General features: G+C 42.4%; 1 protein-coding gene across 2 annotated transcripts; it reads left to right on the plus strand.

Moving 5' to 3' along the window:
- Positions 1-1,976: 1,976 nt before the first annotated feature.
- LOC112622415 (HLA class II histocompatibility antigen, DR beta 5 chain) lies at positions 1,977-15,345 on the plus strand. 2 transcript variants are annotated; one of them, XM_025382051.1, is made up of 6 exons: positions 1,977-2,180; positions 10,470-10,739; positions 13,032-13,313; positions 14,014-14,124; positions 14,602-14,625; positions 14,846-15,345. In XM_025382051.1, the coding sequence occupies exons 1-6, from the start codon at positions 2,081-2,083 to the stop codon at positions 14,887-14,889; spliced, it is 831 nt and encodes a 276-aa protein (XP_025237836.1). In that variant the 5' UTR covers positions 1,977-2,080; the 3' UTR covers positions 14,890-15,345. The 2 variants fall into 2 exon arrangements, with proteins under 2 accessions (XP_025237836.1, XP_025237837.1); XM_025382052.1 differs by having other exon boundaries at positions 14,932-15,345.
- The last annotated feature ends 492 nt before the right edge of the window (positions 15,346-15,837 follow it).

Genomic DNA, 15,837 nt, shown 5'->3' on the forward strand with positions numbered 1-15,837 from the left:
ATTTCCTCATTTGTTAGAGGTTATGGCCCTTTACTACTCCATTTCTCTTGTTTTATTGTAAGGGAAGATATAAGATGACTTTGCTGGCCAGACACGGTGACTCACATCTGTAATCTCAGCACTTTGGGAGGCCGAGTTACTATTTACTAGCCTTGCATCCTTGCAAAAGTTATTTAATCTCCATCATTTTACTCTTCCACTTGTAGGGATGAAAAGGGTATTTCCCTCATTCAGCTAATGTGAGAATTGAATAAAAATATGATGTATGGAAAGCTCTTCTTACAATTTTGAGTGCAAAGCAAAATGCTCAAAAATTGCTCAAGAAATTTTAGTCATTTTTAGTGCAGCATGGTGAGTATCTCATCCCTAGAAACACTAAGGCACATAAGGAATGGGTGTCTCTCATAACTGTGGTAGGGTGTGAATTAATGCAGAACTTTATCTGTATAGTTGCGCTTTGAAGTCCATTCTGAATCTTAGATGCTACATTTATATAAATATAAAGCATAATAACTATCTGAATGTAGAATTATATGTTTAAACTTACATTATTACATCAACTGGTGTAATTCATAGATTTTTCCCTAGGGTTCTGTTTCCTGAACATTCTGTAATGTATTAGTTAGCAAAGTCTTTTTTTTTCTTTTTTGAAACTGAGTCTCACTCTATTGACCAGACTGGAGTGCAGTGGTGTGCTCCTGACTCACTGCAACCTCCGCCTCCTGGGAATCAAGCAATTCTCGTGCCTCAGCCTCCCGAGTAGCTGGGATTACAGACATGCACCACCGTGCCCAGCTGATTTTTGTATTTTTTAAAGTAGAAACGAGGTTTCACCATGTTGGCCAGGTTGCTCTCGAACTCCTGACCTCAAGTGATCTGCCCACTTTGGTCTCCCAAAGTGCTGGGATTACAGGCATCATCACCCACCGTGTCCTGCCAGCAAAGTCTTCTTATATATTCCCTTATGATAAACAACAGAAGTGGAATAGTAAAGGGCCGTAGCCTCAATCAAATGAGGAAATCCTAATGGGAACCAGGAATGAGGGATTGAACACTCTTCACATAAAATATTAATTATTTTAAAACAAACAGCTGTTGTTCTGTCAACAACATAGCTGGGGAAAAATAGAGAGAAACTGGAGTCGATGTCTCAGACCCCTGAATACTTTGATTGGACAGTTGACCTTATCACATTGTTAGGGTAAGTGCTACACAAAGGCACCTTCAGATCCCCCATTGCACATAGGTGGCCCCTGCAAACACCTTGCCTGTGTGTGCTCTGGAGGTGCCACTAAACTTGGGGGCAGCATCAGGAGACACACTTGAAAAAAAACCTTTTTACTCAGATTAAATTATTAACATTTCCTTTAACTTATTAGAGACATCTCTACCTGTAAATAGGTACAGATTAAGCTTTCTAGTCAACAGTTGTCATTCTGTCATATCCTCAGATACCCGGGGCTGCCGCTCCTTGAAGCGTCCACAGAATCACAGCATTTTCCAGTATTGAAAGACCTGAAAGATCACAGTGCCTTCATGTCAACTGTGAGACATGAAGTAATTTTCCCAAATCTACAACATTAAGATATGGTGCAATAAAGACCAGATTAAAAGACTCCTGATTTGCAACCGTGTTCCCTCCATCTCCTTTACTCCTAAACACACTCACACACTCACTCCTGCAAATACTTCTGTTGTCAGGTGTGAAATGAATGCTCTTACAAGGCTCAAACTTGTGAACACATCACTGACCAGCACAGAGCTGGCTAAAAATAGCGCCCCAATTAAAGTGTTTTACACGCAACTGCTTCAAATCTTCCAGGTACTAAATTAAAACAATCCTTTAAAGAAGGAAATTGTTTCGGAAGAGGACCTTCATACAGCATCTCTGACCAGCGACTGATGATGCTATTGAACTCAGATGCTGATTCGCTCTCCAACACGAGATTACCCAATCCAGGAGCAAGGAAATCAGTAAGTTCCTCCCTATAATTTGGAATGTGGGTGGAGGGGGGTCATAGTTCTCCCTGAGTGAGACTTGTCTGCTCCTCTGGACCCTGGTCCTGTCCTGTTCTCCAGCATGGTGTGTCTGAAGCTCCCTGGAGGCTCCTGCGTGGCAGCTCTGACAGTGACACTGATGGTGCTGAGCTCCCCACTGGCTTTGACTGGGGACACCCGACGTAAGTGCACATTGTGGGTGCCGAGCTACTATGGGTGGGGAAAATAGGGAGTTTTGTTAACATTGTCCCAGACCATGTCCCTTAAGAAACTGTGATGTTTTCTTCAGAGATTGTCCATCTTTATCATTGGATCTCAAATATTTCCACCACAAAAGGAGCTTGGCTACTTGCCGTCTCCATGAGACTGTGTAAGGGGCCTCTGTACAGGCCATTTCTTCTCACATCTCCACCAATAAAACCTTCGCATCACATGTTCTCAGGGTCCTTAGAGGATTTAAAAATAAAGATGCTAAAATAAATTCCCCATACAGTACTTCCCTTTATTATGTTGACCTGTCAGACAAAAGGAGGTTATTCCTGAAATTTTTGTGGGAGTCAAGGGAATTCAAAGTGTCTCTCCTAGACAATCCTGTGTTATGCCCTTGACGGAACCTGTGATATTGGCCCCTCTTCCTCATATGTGAGGATGGACCCAGTGGCCTCCCCATTATCTCCTTTCTTGTTTTTCTGAACTCCAATGTTTATAAAGCCTGTATCCCTGTAATGTATGTAGCTTCTCTGACAGAAGTTATGCTTAGTGCTCTTTCTTTCTTATGGGGGAAAATCCTTGGAGCTGAAGCTGAGATCTTTAGTACTTGGAGTCATCCTACCGTTAAAGAGCATCTATGAGGTATTCTTTGATGCCTAAAGAACTTAAGGCATCCTCTAAAAACCTGGCCCAGGTTAGAGTTTATTATGAATCTTTCTTTCTTTCTTTTTTTTTTTTTTTGAGACGGAGTCTCGCTCTGTCGCCCAAGCTGGAGTGCAGTGGCCGGATCTCAGCTCACTGCAAGCTCCGCCTCCCGGGTTCACGCCATTCTCCTGCCTCAGCCTCCCAAGGAGCTGGGACTACAGGCGCCCGCCACCTCGCCTGGATAGTTTTTTGTGTTTTTTAGTAGAGACGGAGTTTCACCGTGTTAGCCAGGATGGTCTCGATCTCCTGACCTCGTGATCTACCCGTCTCGGCCTCCCAAAGTGCTGGGATTACAGGCTTGAGCCACCGCGCCCGGCCTATGAATCTTTTTTAACCTTTCTATACTAGTTTCTCCTACATCTCCTACATGCTCTGACTAGACATGACAGGAAGAGATTCAACTAGCATAAGGCAAATTATATGAAATTCAATTTTTGTAAGTCAAAAATTGTCAAATATCAGAAATTTGATAAGGTTCAAACTATATGCTCTGTGTGGGGTTACGGAGAGAATGTGGACATTGTTCACATCTCATAGGGCTGAAAGTTAATGATCAAGTCTTGGGAACTCATTGTCTTACTGGTGTCTTGTCCTAAATTTCATAGGTTGACCCATCATGCCCTCAGCTTTCCTTAATTAGCCATGTCTGCTTACCTCTCCCTCCAGTTTCTCTCTATTTTTCCCCAGCTATGTTGTCATCATATCCAGAAATCCCTAAAGCTTGCACAGACCCTTAGCACTAGCAGATCCAATGAAAGAGAGATTTTTTTTTTGTGGGTGGGAGGTGCGGTGGGGAAGGCCTGGCTCTGTCACCCAGGCTGTAATGCAGTGATGCAATCTAGGCTCACTGCAACCCCTGCCTCCAACACTCAAGCGATCCTTCCTCCTCAGCCTCCAGAGTAACAGAGACTACAAGCCCAACTAATTTTGTTGGAGATGAGATTTTTGCTGTGTTGCCCAGGGTGGTCTTAAACTCCTGGACTCAAGCAATCCTCCTGCCTTGCCCCCACGACGTGCTAGGATTATAGGTGTGAGCTGCCACGCCCAGGCACGGTTAATTCATTGCCCAAGCAATGAATCTTAATAAAAAAATTTCCTTTTTCTTAAATCACTGTTTCTTTATCTGTGAATTCTTCTTCCAACTGGAAGGATGGGAAAGAAGAAGTTTGCCTGTATTTCTCACCGGGAGGAGAAGTGGTCTAGTGTGACATCAAAATGAAAGAGTGCTGGAGCTTGAGCCCCTTCTTGCTTTCCAGGATCCACACAGTGATCAGTTCCCGTAGCCTGGTTTATTCATATAAACCACACTTATTTTTCTCAGCAGCTACTGTGTACTGGGCTCCCTTCTAGGTTCAAATCATTCTATTTGAGTAAGATAGAGAGGGTCCCGACTCTCATGGAAGTCACACAACAGCAGAGGAAATAGACATTAACCCAATAAGCATTTAACAAACAAGAAAATTTCAGAGAGTCACAGTGCACTGAAGAAAAGACATCAGGTTTGTAGAAAAGAGAGACATGGATTCACCCAACTTTAGTTCATATATGTAGGGAGCTCTACTTAAGAAAGTGACATCCAGTTGAGACAACAAAATAAGTAGACAGTCATGTGAAGATCTAAGGGTGAAAGTTTCAGGGAGACGGAATTGCAGGGGAAGCCCTGGTGTGGGAAATTATGTGCGGGGACAGAAAGAAGGCAAGAGGGACTGAAGTGAGCAAGCAAGGAAACGCAGTGGCAGAAGATGACGTAGGATGCAGAGAGGAAGTCAGGAGCCTCATCATATTAGGCTCTGATATCCATGGTAAGAAATTTGAATTTTATTTTATTTAGTTAATTTGTTTATTTAATCTTATTTGTTTTTGAGAGGGAGGTTCATTCTTGTTGCCCAGGCTGGAGTGCAATGGCATGGTCTCAGCTCACTGCAACCTCTGCCTCCCGGGTTCAAGTGATTCTCCTGCCTCAGTCTCTCAAGTAGCTGGGATTACAGGTACCCACCACCATGCCCAGCTAATTTTTTTTTTGGTTTGTTTGTATTTTTAGTAGAGACAGAGTTTCACCATGTTGGCCAGGCTGGCCTTCAACTCCTGACCTCAAGTAATCTGCCCACCTGAGACTCCCAAAGTGCCTGGATTACAGGTGTGAGCCACTGCGCACGGCCTCAATTTTATTTAAATAGATATGGGAAGCTCCTGGATGGTTACAAGGAAAGTCAATTTATATTCTTTTTTTTTTTTTTTTTGAGATGTAGTCTTGCTCTGTCACCAGGCTGGAGTGCAGTGGCACAATCTCGGCTCACTGCAACTTCTGCCTTCTGGGTTCAAGTGATTTTCCTGCCTCAGCCTCCCAAGTAGCTGGGATTACAGGAGTGCACCACCACGCCCAGGTAATTTTTGTATTTTTAGTAGAGACAGGGTTTCATCATGTTGGGCAAGATGGTCTTGATCTCTTGACCTCATGATCTGCCCGCCTCAGCCTCCCAATGTGCTGGGATTATAGGCATGAGCCACTGTGCCCGGGCTATATTGAATTTTTAAAACTAATTCTAGCTACTCTGTGAGGATTGGATTGTTGGGGTTGACAAGTGGTTAGGAAGGCTATTTAGGAGCACAGCAGGGAATCCCCAGGGAAAACAGGCTTGTGGCTTCATGGAGTTCACTAGTGATAAAGACAGTGAAAAAGATAAAGTGGATTTTGCTTACCTTGTTAATGGGTTATTGTAAAGGGGGTAGAAAAATCAAGCTTAGTCCTAAGGATTTTATTTTGACAAATTAGTGGGTGGTGGTATTGTTTATTGAAATAGGGAAAACTGTGGGAGGAAATGATTTGAAGTGGGTGGTTGGAAATAAAAGTTTTGTTTAAGTTTCAGATAATTTATTGACATTTGTGTGGAGCAATCAGAAGGTCAATGGCATTTAAGAGACTTATGGTGGGCTGAGCATGGTGGCTCACGGCTGAAATCCCAGCACTTTGGGAGGCTGAGGTGGGTGGATCACAAGGTCAGGAGATCGAGACCATCCTGGCCTACACGGCAAAACCCCATCTTTACTAAAAATACGAAAAATGAGCCGGGAGTGGTGTCAGGAGCCTGTAGTCCCAGCTACTTGGGAGGCTGAGGCAGGAGAATGGCGTGAACCTGGGAGATGGAGCTTGCAGTGAGCCAAGATCGCACCACTGCACTCCAGACTGGGTGACAGAGGAGGACTCCGTCTCAAAAAAAAAAAAGGAGACTCATGGTGAGGCCAGGGTTGAAGGTATTTATGTTGGTGGCATCAATACATGTACTATATTAAATTCCAGGGAGTGGAAGAGGTTACATAGGGAGATAGATTGTCTGGAGAAAAAAGAAGAGGGCACAGGCCAGCAAAGGGGACTGAGAAAGGCCCAGGGATGTTGGGAAAAAAAACAAGATTACATCATATGTGTAAGTCAAGGAAAATAGACATTTTTCCAAGGAGAAGAGAGAGACCAATTGTGGTGAGTACCACTAAGAGGAGGGGGAAGTGAGAATGTGAGAGAGAAGCAGCTGCTGGGATTGGTGGAGTTGATATTTGCACTCAGTGGAGTATCCAGGGAGGAAAATGGATTGGACCCTTTGAAGAGCGAGTAAAAGTGAGGATGAGGTTAAGGTTGACTGTTTTGAGTAGTGAGCTTCAGAGAAGGACTGTGCTCTGGGTTTAGGGAGCCAGCTGGATTGAAAGGAAAAGGCTAAAGAGGCTGAAGAGAAGCAGGAGGACCTGTGAAGCAGAGATGCTCAGTCATTATTAGCAAGGAAATACTAGAGGGTCCCTGTGTGCAGTGGTGACTGCTCATGCAAAAGGTCACACAGGCAGTATTTCACACAGCCGATATTTATTAGTGACTTTGAATATACCGGTTACTACTCTAGGTCACAAGAATGGAGTAATGAATAAAATGAATCCAGTCGCCATCAGTATATGCCATGCAACATTTTGCAGTGACTGTGTACCAGGCCCATGAATTTCAGTATTCAATTTCAATAAGGATCCTGTTGTATCAGTGGTGTTTAAAAACATATACATCTCTGGAATCTAAAATTGAAAGATTAAAAGGAAAACCCAGTATCACAAATTTGGTGCTGGAAATCAGATTACAGTTTAAATCTGAGCATGTAGAGTGCCCCTTTCTTTTATGTCAGCAGATGCCTTTTGTGTGAGGTTTGTTTAGGTATGCTGCTTTATTAGACATAAACCAGTGTTCCTGCCCTATGTTTTCAGAATGACAATTCTTTATGAAACTAATAGAAGAAAGGAAGACAATTGCAAAATCATAATGAAGATAGTAATTGCTTTAGAATCATGGAATGGAAAAACTAATGTGAGCTCCAGTTATAGGGATCAAAAAATTAAAATGGGAATACATTTGAGTGTTTATTATGTGATCACTGCTAAGAAGACTCATTATTAAATTTCACACTTACAAATAATCCTGTGAGGATTATTATAAAATACATTTGATAGATTACAAATAGGCTTATGGTTGGCAAAAATTGACCCACTTAAAAGAGGTCGTATTTCAATTCATATTTTCAGATTCTAGAATATGAGAGTTTTTCTGTCATTAGTGAGTAGTGATTTGATTGTGTCTGAATTATTGACAAAATTTCTAATATTCATATGTACCAGGTTCTTTCTTAGAGTAGGGGCAGAGATTCAAGGGCTTCTAGTTCCAATGTATAGGAGGAACTTTCATTCATTTTGCATTTATCATTTTAAAAGTTCTATATGTCTATCATAGGCATGTGTTGAAGAACACGAGTAAGTATTAAATCATTCCTTCTTCTGAAGGTTGGCTAGCAAGTTGGGCTAGGGTTGTCAGATAACATACAGGTTCCTAGTTAAATCAGAATTTCAGATACACAACCATAATTTATTGGAAATCCAGATTTAACTGGGCATCCTCTGGTTTTATTTGCCCAATCTGTCAAACCTAAGTGGGACACATGGACATGGATTACAGTGCTAACCATGCAAGCCACAGTGACAGTGACTTGACAAATGCTTATTTTTTAACGTTCTCTCTATAAAGAAAGTGCTTAGATAATTTAGGGATAAAAAGATAGACATCATTTGATCCAGGGTGCACACCTCTCTGCATCATTTCTAAAGGGCAAAAGGAGCTTTGTGAAGGTCTCTACACACAGTCTGGGGATCTGCTCATGTTTTGTAAACTGTCAGTATGAGAATGTCATTTTCTTGGTTTCTCCCTTTCTGAGGGGACTTGACTACAAAACCAAGAATTCTACCTCTGGCCAAGGCTGTTAATTTGATGTCTGCTAGTATTGTTGGGAGTAGGAGACTGAAAGACATGAGTAAGTTGGGACATTAAATGGGAATAAAATAGCTGTGGTTATGATTCACTACCACATTTAATTAGTGGACCAGCGGCACAGAAATTAAGAAAGAAGATGATATGAAAGATAAATGATATGATTTGGTGACTGGTTGGTAATGCAAGGAAATCAGTAAATCTTGGTTCTCAACAAGTTCATTTTCTGGAAAGATAGCACTGTATTGGGACCAGAATTCTATGAAACATTCATTTTATATAGGACCAAGATGTTCACAGATATTTTTCAATGTAATTCTCAGCTGCTCCATAACTACTAGTGGCTTGTTCAACACAGATTTTTTCAGATGGTTCACACCCGTGGTGCTTACCCAGGCATAGTTCACCACCCCTGCCCACCCTCCCATCACCCTTGGGGAACCCGTGGTAATGTTTGAGCAATTTTTGGTTGTCACAACAGGGGTTTCTTCTGATATTTAATGAGTAGGGGCACTGCTAGAGAACCTACAATGTTCAGAACAGCCTCCGTCACCAATAAAGAATTATCTGGTCCAAAATGTCCATAGTGCTGAGGCTGAGAGCACTGATTCACACTGTGCTCTTTCTGAAAATTCTAGACTCACATCTTTTATACACTTAGCATCCAATTCAGTTTTTTATGGTTTATTTTTGCTTGTTTCATTATACAAAACTAGACAGTTGCATAAATTCAACCACTTTCTTGTTGAATCCATTTAGTCAATGCAAGTTTAATAGCTTCATATTTATTTTTTGCCTTATGCAATATTTTTCAACATTTTCATGAGTTGTTGATCAGCACTATCTCTATTAACTTTCAACAACTTGCCCTTATAAGTCACTCTGCAATTATTTCTCACTAACATGCCTGAGGTTTCTGTAGTGATTCTACATTTGATGTGACTCACAATGTAAAATGCTTTTATTTATTCATTTCACTTTTAACCAGAGGATAATTTTTCAGTTATTTTTGTCGGTTTTACATTTCAATCAAACAGAAAGACAAAAACATCAAAAATATATAGTGTTTTACATATGTGTATATTTACACACATATATGTATGTATGTTTACATGTTTTGAAACTACAGAAGCTCATGTCACCAATAAGAGCTCTGAGACACTTTTGACCGCTTACTCTTATCAGATGAAATTTGCCAGATGAGTTTTATGAACAAATTTCTTTTAACCGAATATCTGAGCTTTGTGGATTTAGAAATGCAAAGGAAGGTTTGTGGACATTTACGGGCATCATGGTTTTATTCTCCTTAAAACTCTTTGATACTTTTGTATTGTCTTTAGTATAAATCTCAAATCCTAACACCACCCAAGAGGCTTTTCAATGCCTGGTGTTTGTGATGTCTCCAGTCTAATCTTTTACCCTCCTCCCCGTCAGCCTCTCCGCTTTAGTGAACTTTGTTCTAGTTTCTTGAAGAAGTTCATCAATTCAAGCTTTTGTACATGAGATTTCCTAAACCTGAAGTGTATCTCCCCCATTTTGTCCAAACAGACACACAGGCTCCACTCCGCCCCCTGGCTCACACCTGCTTAACCTGTCAAGTCCCATCTGAACTGTCACTCTTCAGTGGGTCCTTCTCTGACACTCTAATGTAATTGAGATCATCCTATTATTCTCTGTTCTAGAACTCCTCACTTCGGACATTTCTCATTCCTGTCTAAGCTCTTGTGTGTTTCGTTTGTGGCCATCACTTTCACTGCTCTTTACGCTCCCCCAGCGGAGTGGAGAGGTCTGTTTTTCCCTTGTTTGGGTTCCTAGAGGCAGCGCAGGCCAGGCACAAGGTCATCACTAAGGAAGAGTTCACAGGGTGAATGCGGTGGGTGTTAAGGAACGGGTAAAGCCTGTGGGATGAGGGAAGGAGCAGGGAGTGTCTTTGGGGTGGAGGCTCCCAGAAGGAGGCGGCGAGGGTTGAGGTGCTGGGCGGATCCTCCTCCAGCTCCTGCTTGGAGGTCTCCAGAACAGGCTGGAGGCAGGGAGGGGGTCCCAAAAGCCTGGGGATCAGAGGGGGTTTTCCTGCCTGGTCCCCCTGGTCCCCGTCCGCCTCAGGAAGACGGAGGATGAGCCCCTGGGCTGCGCGTGGTCGGGGTTGTGGTTGGGATAAGTCAAGGTTCCCAGTGCTGGCACCCCGCCCAGGTAGTCCCGGATAGCGGCGTCTCTGTCAGTGTCTTCATCGGAGGCTGCCCCTGTGACCGGATCGTTCCTGTACCTACAGCACGTTTCTTGAAGCAGGATATGCATGAGTGTCATTTCTTCAACGGAACCGAGCGGGTGCGGTACCTGCACAGAGACATCTACAACCAAGAGGAGGACTTGCGCTTCGACAGCGACGTGGGGGAGTACCGGGCGGTGACGGAGCTGGGGCGGCCTGACGCCGAGTACTGGAACAGTCAGAAGGACCTCCTGGAAGACAGGCGGGCCTCGGTGGACACCTTCTGCAGACACAACTACAGGGTTGGTGAGAGCTTCACAGTGCAGCGGCGAGGTGAGCGCGGCGGGGGCGGGGGGGGGGGGGGGCCGGGGCCCTGTGAGCTGGGAATCTGAGTGTGAGAAAGAGAGAAAGAGAAAGAAAGAGAGAGAGCGCGCGCCATCTGTGAGCATTTAGAATCCTCTCAATCCTGAGCAAGGAGTTCTGAGGGCACAGGTGTGTGTGTAGAATGTGGATTTGTCTGTGTGGCTGTTGTGGGAGGGGAGGCTGGAGGGGGCTGCTGCTTATCCTTGGAGGCCTCTGTGGGGAGGTGACATGGGAGGTGGGTGCAGGGGACTGGAGAGAGAGGAGACCTTGATTGTCCTGGGTCCTTAGAGATGCAGCGAAGGGAAATGTAAGGTGTATGTGGTTGGGGTGAAGGTTTAGGGGAGCAGAGCTGAGGGGTATGGAAGGTTTGGGATAATGTGAGGAGGTCAGTTCCAGACTGTCCCTGGCACACACCCTTCTTGTAATCTCTGAAATAAAAGTGTGTGGTGTTTGTTTGCAAAAGCATTAGATTGATTTCTAGGGGAATTGAGGAGACCTCTGAGGCACCTCTGAAGCTTCTTTAGGTCAAAATTTCTTGCTAGTTTTTTGTTTGTTTTCTTAGTGTGTATATTTTTACATAGTTGAAATGACCGTGAAACTTTTTTATTAAAATTTTAACAATATAAAATTTTATTAAAATTTTATAATTTATATAAAATTTAACTGTGTTAAAATTATATATAATAAATATAATAAATATTATTTATTATAATGCTAATGGTCTTCTAGTAGTTACATATTATTCTTTTATGTGTAATAGTTGTGACACAACTCGCCTCACTTTCCCCTTTGTTGACCTTTATTATGACACTCACCAAAAGTTGAAAATGTATGTTTCTGATTAATTTTTAATTTATTTTTTATTTGGAATTCTTTTGAATTATTTTGGCCTACTTATTGGCCAATTATCATTACTGCTCTAAGAATTCCCTATTGTATTTGGTAGGTAATGGGCAATGATCTATTTTCTATGATCTCCAGGGCTTAGTGTTTTTCTCAGTGATTTTGTGGGTTCTTTGTACTGGAAGATTATTAACACCTTATTGATATTTGATTCCACATTTTCTCCAGTTTTTGGTTTGTATGTTGATTTTGAAAATTCTTTTCTGTGTTAAGAATTTGAACATTTCTGTTTAATAAAATATATTCCAAAACTTTTATTAATGGTTTACAATACATCTTAAATCTACCATTTTGTGGTATTTGTGTCTCCAGGTTTCTCCTTCCTTCTTAAAGAAAAAAATGTATTTATTGAGAGTATGCTAGACTTGGGGATTTTCCTAGGCATAAGCACCCCAGGTAATGAGTCCCAGACCCTGCCTTGATCCAAATGTCATTCGGGAAAGAAAAATTATTTTACAATGATAGTATAATAATAGTTATGCTTGTTTGCGCGGGAGATGCATTGATCAGCTCAATGTAAATATAAGAATTTTCAAAACTAAAATGACTTTCCTTAATCTTTCTCTCTGCTTTAGAATTCATGCTTTCCTGGGAACTTAAAGATCTGGAGAACCATTTCTGTCTGTCCTGTCTTCCCAGGGGCAGAACAATTTCTGTGGTGTTGTAAGGTGTGAGTGCATGGCAGTAGTATTCCTAAACATTCATACTAGGTCTCCTCGTGTACCCTGCTCAGTCCCTTTGTCTTTTCACATTCCTTTAAATCATATTTTTCTCTCAAGCTCTACAAGGATGGTAAATAGGTGTCAAGTGGAGCACCCAAGTGTAATGAGCTCTCTTACAGTGGAATGGAGTGAGAAGCTTTCTGACTTCATAAACTGAAGGCTATTTTTAGTCATTGTTTTATATATTTTATGTGCATTAATCTTCATATAACCCCAAGAGGTAAATTACTATAATTATCTTCTATTGTGTGTGAGAAAGTTGAGACACAGAAGCATCGAAAAACTCTTCCAGCATCAACCAGTAAAAGGCAGACCCTGGATTTGAACCAGGCAACCTGATGCAGAAATCAGCTTTAATTACTATACTCTGTACTTTCAAAGATTTGTAAACACTTTGACAATGCATCCCAATTTCAAGCGATGAACAAACAAACACAATTTTTCACATCTCTCAAATCTAATGGGCCCCCACTATAAAGATTAAATTCCAGGCTGATGACACTGTGAGGCCACATGGCCAGCTGTGCTGGAGGCCTGGTCAAGGCCAGAGTCTGGGTTTGCAGAGAAGCAGACAAGCAGCCAAAAAGGGAGATTTACTCTGTCTTCCTGACTCATTCTCTACAATTTTTTCTCCTAGTTGAGCCTAAGGTGACTGTGTATCCTTCAAAGACCCAGCCTCTGCAGCACCACAACCTCCTGGTCTGCTCTGTGAACGGTTTCTATCCAGGCAGCATTGAAGTCAGGTGGTTCCGGAACGGCCAGGAAGAGAAGGCTGGGGTGGTGTCCACAGGCCTGATCCAGAATGGAGACTGGACCTTCCAGATTCTGGTGATGCTGGAAACAGTTCCTCGGAGTGGAGAGGTTTACACCTGCCAAGTGGAGCACCCAAGCGTAACGAGCCCTATCACAGTGGAATGGAGTGAGCAACTTTCTGACTTCATAAATTTCTCAGCCACCAGGAAGTGAACTTTGCTAATCCCTGAGTGTCAGGTTTCTCCTCTCCCACATCCTATTTTCATTTGCTCCATGTTCTCATCTCCATCAGTACAGGTCACTGGGGATAGCTCTGTAATAGTTTCTAGAAACACCTGTATCCTCTGGGGAAGCAGTCATTCCTGGCAGGAAGGAGAGGCCGTCCCTGTTTTGAACCTCCCCATGATGTCACAGGTCAGGGTCACCCGGTCTCCCTGGGCTCCAGGCCCTGCCCTGGGTCTGAGACTGTGTTTCTGGTGCCGTTGACCTGAGTTGGTTGTTGTGATCTGAGAAGAGGAGAACTGTAGAGGTCTTCCTGACATGAGAGAAGTCCAGTCTCAGCTCTGCCTTTCACTAGCTCTGTCACTCTAGACAAACTATTTAACCTCATTGAGTCTCAGGCTTTCTGTTGATCAGGTGTTGAAGTCATGCCTTACATCACAGCTGTAATATTAGAATGAGTTTGATTCCTGAACTTGTAACTGTTCAGTGTGATTTGAAAACCTTTTTTTCCTCCAGAAATGGCTAGTTATTTTAGTTCTTACAGAGCAGCCTTCTTCCCCATTTTCAAAGCTATGAATGGCACGGTCTCAATTAAAAAGGTTCAATTTGGGATTAAAATCACTAAACCTGGCTTCCTCTCTCAGGAGCACGGTCTGAATCCGCACAGAGCAAGATGCTGAGTGGAGTCGGGGGTTTTGTGCTGGGCCTGCTCTTCCTTGGGGCCGGGCTGTTCCTCTACTTCAGGAATCAGAAAGGTGAGGAGCTTTTGGGAGCTAAGTCTCTCCACAGGCTTTTCTGGAGGAGGAAATAGGGTTTTGCTGAAGTTAGTTATCAGTGTATGAGTGGCCCTGGATAAAGCCTTTCTTTCCACAAATGACCTCCAATGTCCTGCTAATCCAGAAATCATCAGTGCATGGTTTCTATGTCAAAGCATAATAGCTTGTGGCCTGCAGAGATAAGAGGAAGGTTAACTAGTTAAGGGTCCTTTGGTTTGAGATCCTGGAGCAAATTAAGGAGGAGCCACTAGGGCTAAAGTGATTACACTGGATCCTGTGACAGACATGTCACGCTTCATGGGTCACATGGTCTGTTTCCGCTCCTCTCTGTCCTGGTTGGTGTGGGTTGTGGTGGTAGAGAAATCTCAGGTGGGAGATCTGGGGCTGGGACATTGTGATGGAGGCCAGATTTGCTTCCATATCTTTTAAGTGTGTATCTTTTTCTCTTTTTCCCAGGACACTCTGGACTTCAACCAACAGGTAATACCTTTTAATCCTCTTTTAGAAACAGATTCGGTTTTCCTAGAATGATGCTGGAGGTGATAAGCCATGGGACAGAAATAGTAGGAAAGACTTTGGATCTAAATTCCTGATCAGGCAATTTACACCAAAACTCCTCCTCTCCACTTAGAAAAGGCCTGTGATCTGCAGGAGTATTGGCTCGGGGAGACTTAGGAACTTGTTTTTCTTCTTCCTGCAGTGCTCTCATCTGAGTTCTTGAAAGAGGGGAAAAGAAGCTGTTAGTAGAGCCAGGTCTGAAAACAACACTTTCCTCTGTCTCTGCAGGACTCCTGAGCTGAAGTGCAGATGACCACATTCAAGGAAAAATCTTCTACCCCAGCTTTGCAGGATGGAAAGCTTTCCCGCCTGGCTCTTATTCTTCCACAAGGGAGAGCTTTCTCAGGACCTGCTTGCTACTGGTTCAGCAACTGCAGAAAATGTCCTCCCTGAGAAAATGTCCTCCTCAGCTCCTGCCCTTGCCCTGAAGTCCCAGCATTGATGGCAGTGCCTCATCTTCAACTTCTGTGCTCCCCTTTACCTAACCCTATGGCCTCCTGTGCATCTGTACTCCCCCTGTGTGCCACAAACGTATTACATTATTAAATTTTTCTGAAACCTGGAGTTAAAAATCATCTGTTCCACATGGCTCCAAAGACAAAAAATAAAAAGAAATGAAAAAGGGAAGATTACTTCCCAATAGCATAATGGTTTTTATGTATATTTCATAAGTACATGAGGTAATGCGTATGTTAAATAGCTTGATTTAGTCATTCCACACTATAGGCATATATCAAAACTGCATGCTCTACAACATAAATATACTATGCAATTTTCACTTGTCAATAAAAGTAATCCTAATGTTTAAAAAGGCAATGCATAAAAATTGAGAACAGACTATAACAACTGAAACAACTTGGCCAATATGAGATAGGAAGCCAGCCAGCAAGTCAATCAGAATTCTTTCTTAAGCCATTCTACAATACCGTGTATCCATAACTAAATTAGCATATAATGTTTCATTCCAGACTTCAATAATACAATATTATCAAAGGATTTGTACGGATTTTAGAGAACAACAAATTTAGAAGATGGAGGTTCTCCATTGTGTTCTATCTGAGAGTATCAAATATGTCAAATCTAAAAGTACATAATCAATTTCAAAGTAATTTCAAAGTTTATTTCAAAGTAATA

This window comes from Theropithecus gelada, chromosome 4 (genome assembly GCF_003255815.1).
Source record: "Theropithecus gelada isolate Dixy chromosome 4, Tgel_1.0, whole genome shotgun sequence".
NCBI lineage: Eukaryota > Metazoa > Chordata > Mammalia > Primates > Cercopithecidae > Theropithecus > Theropithecus gelada.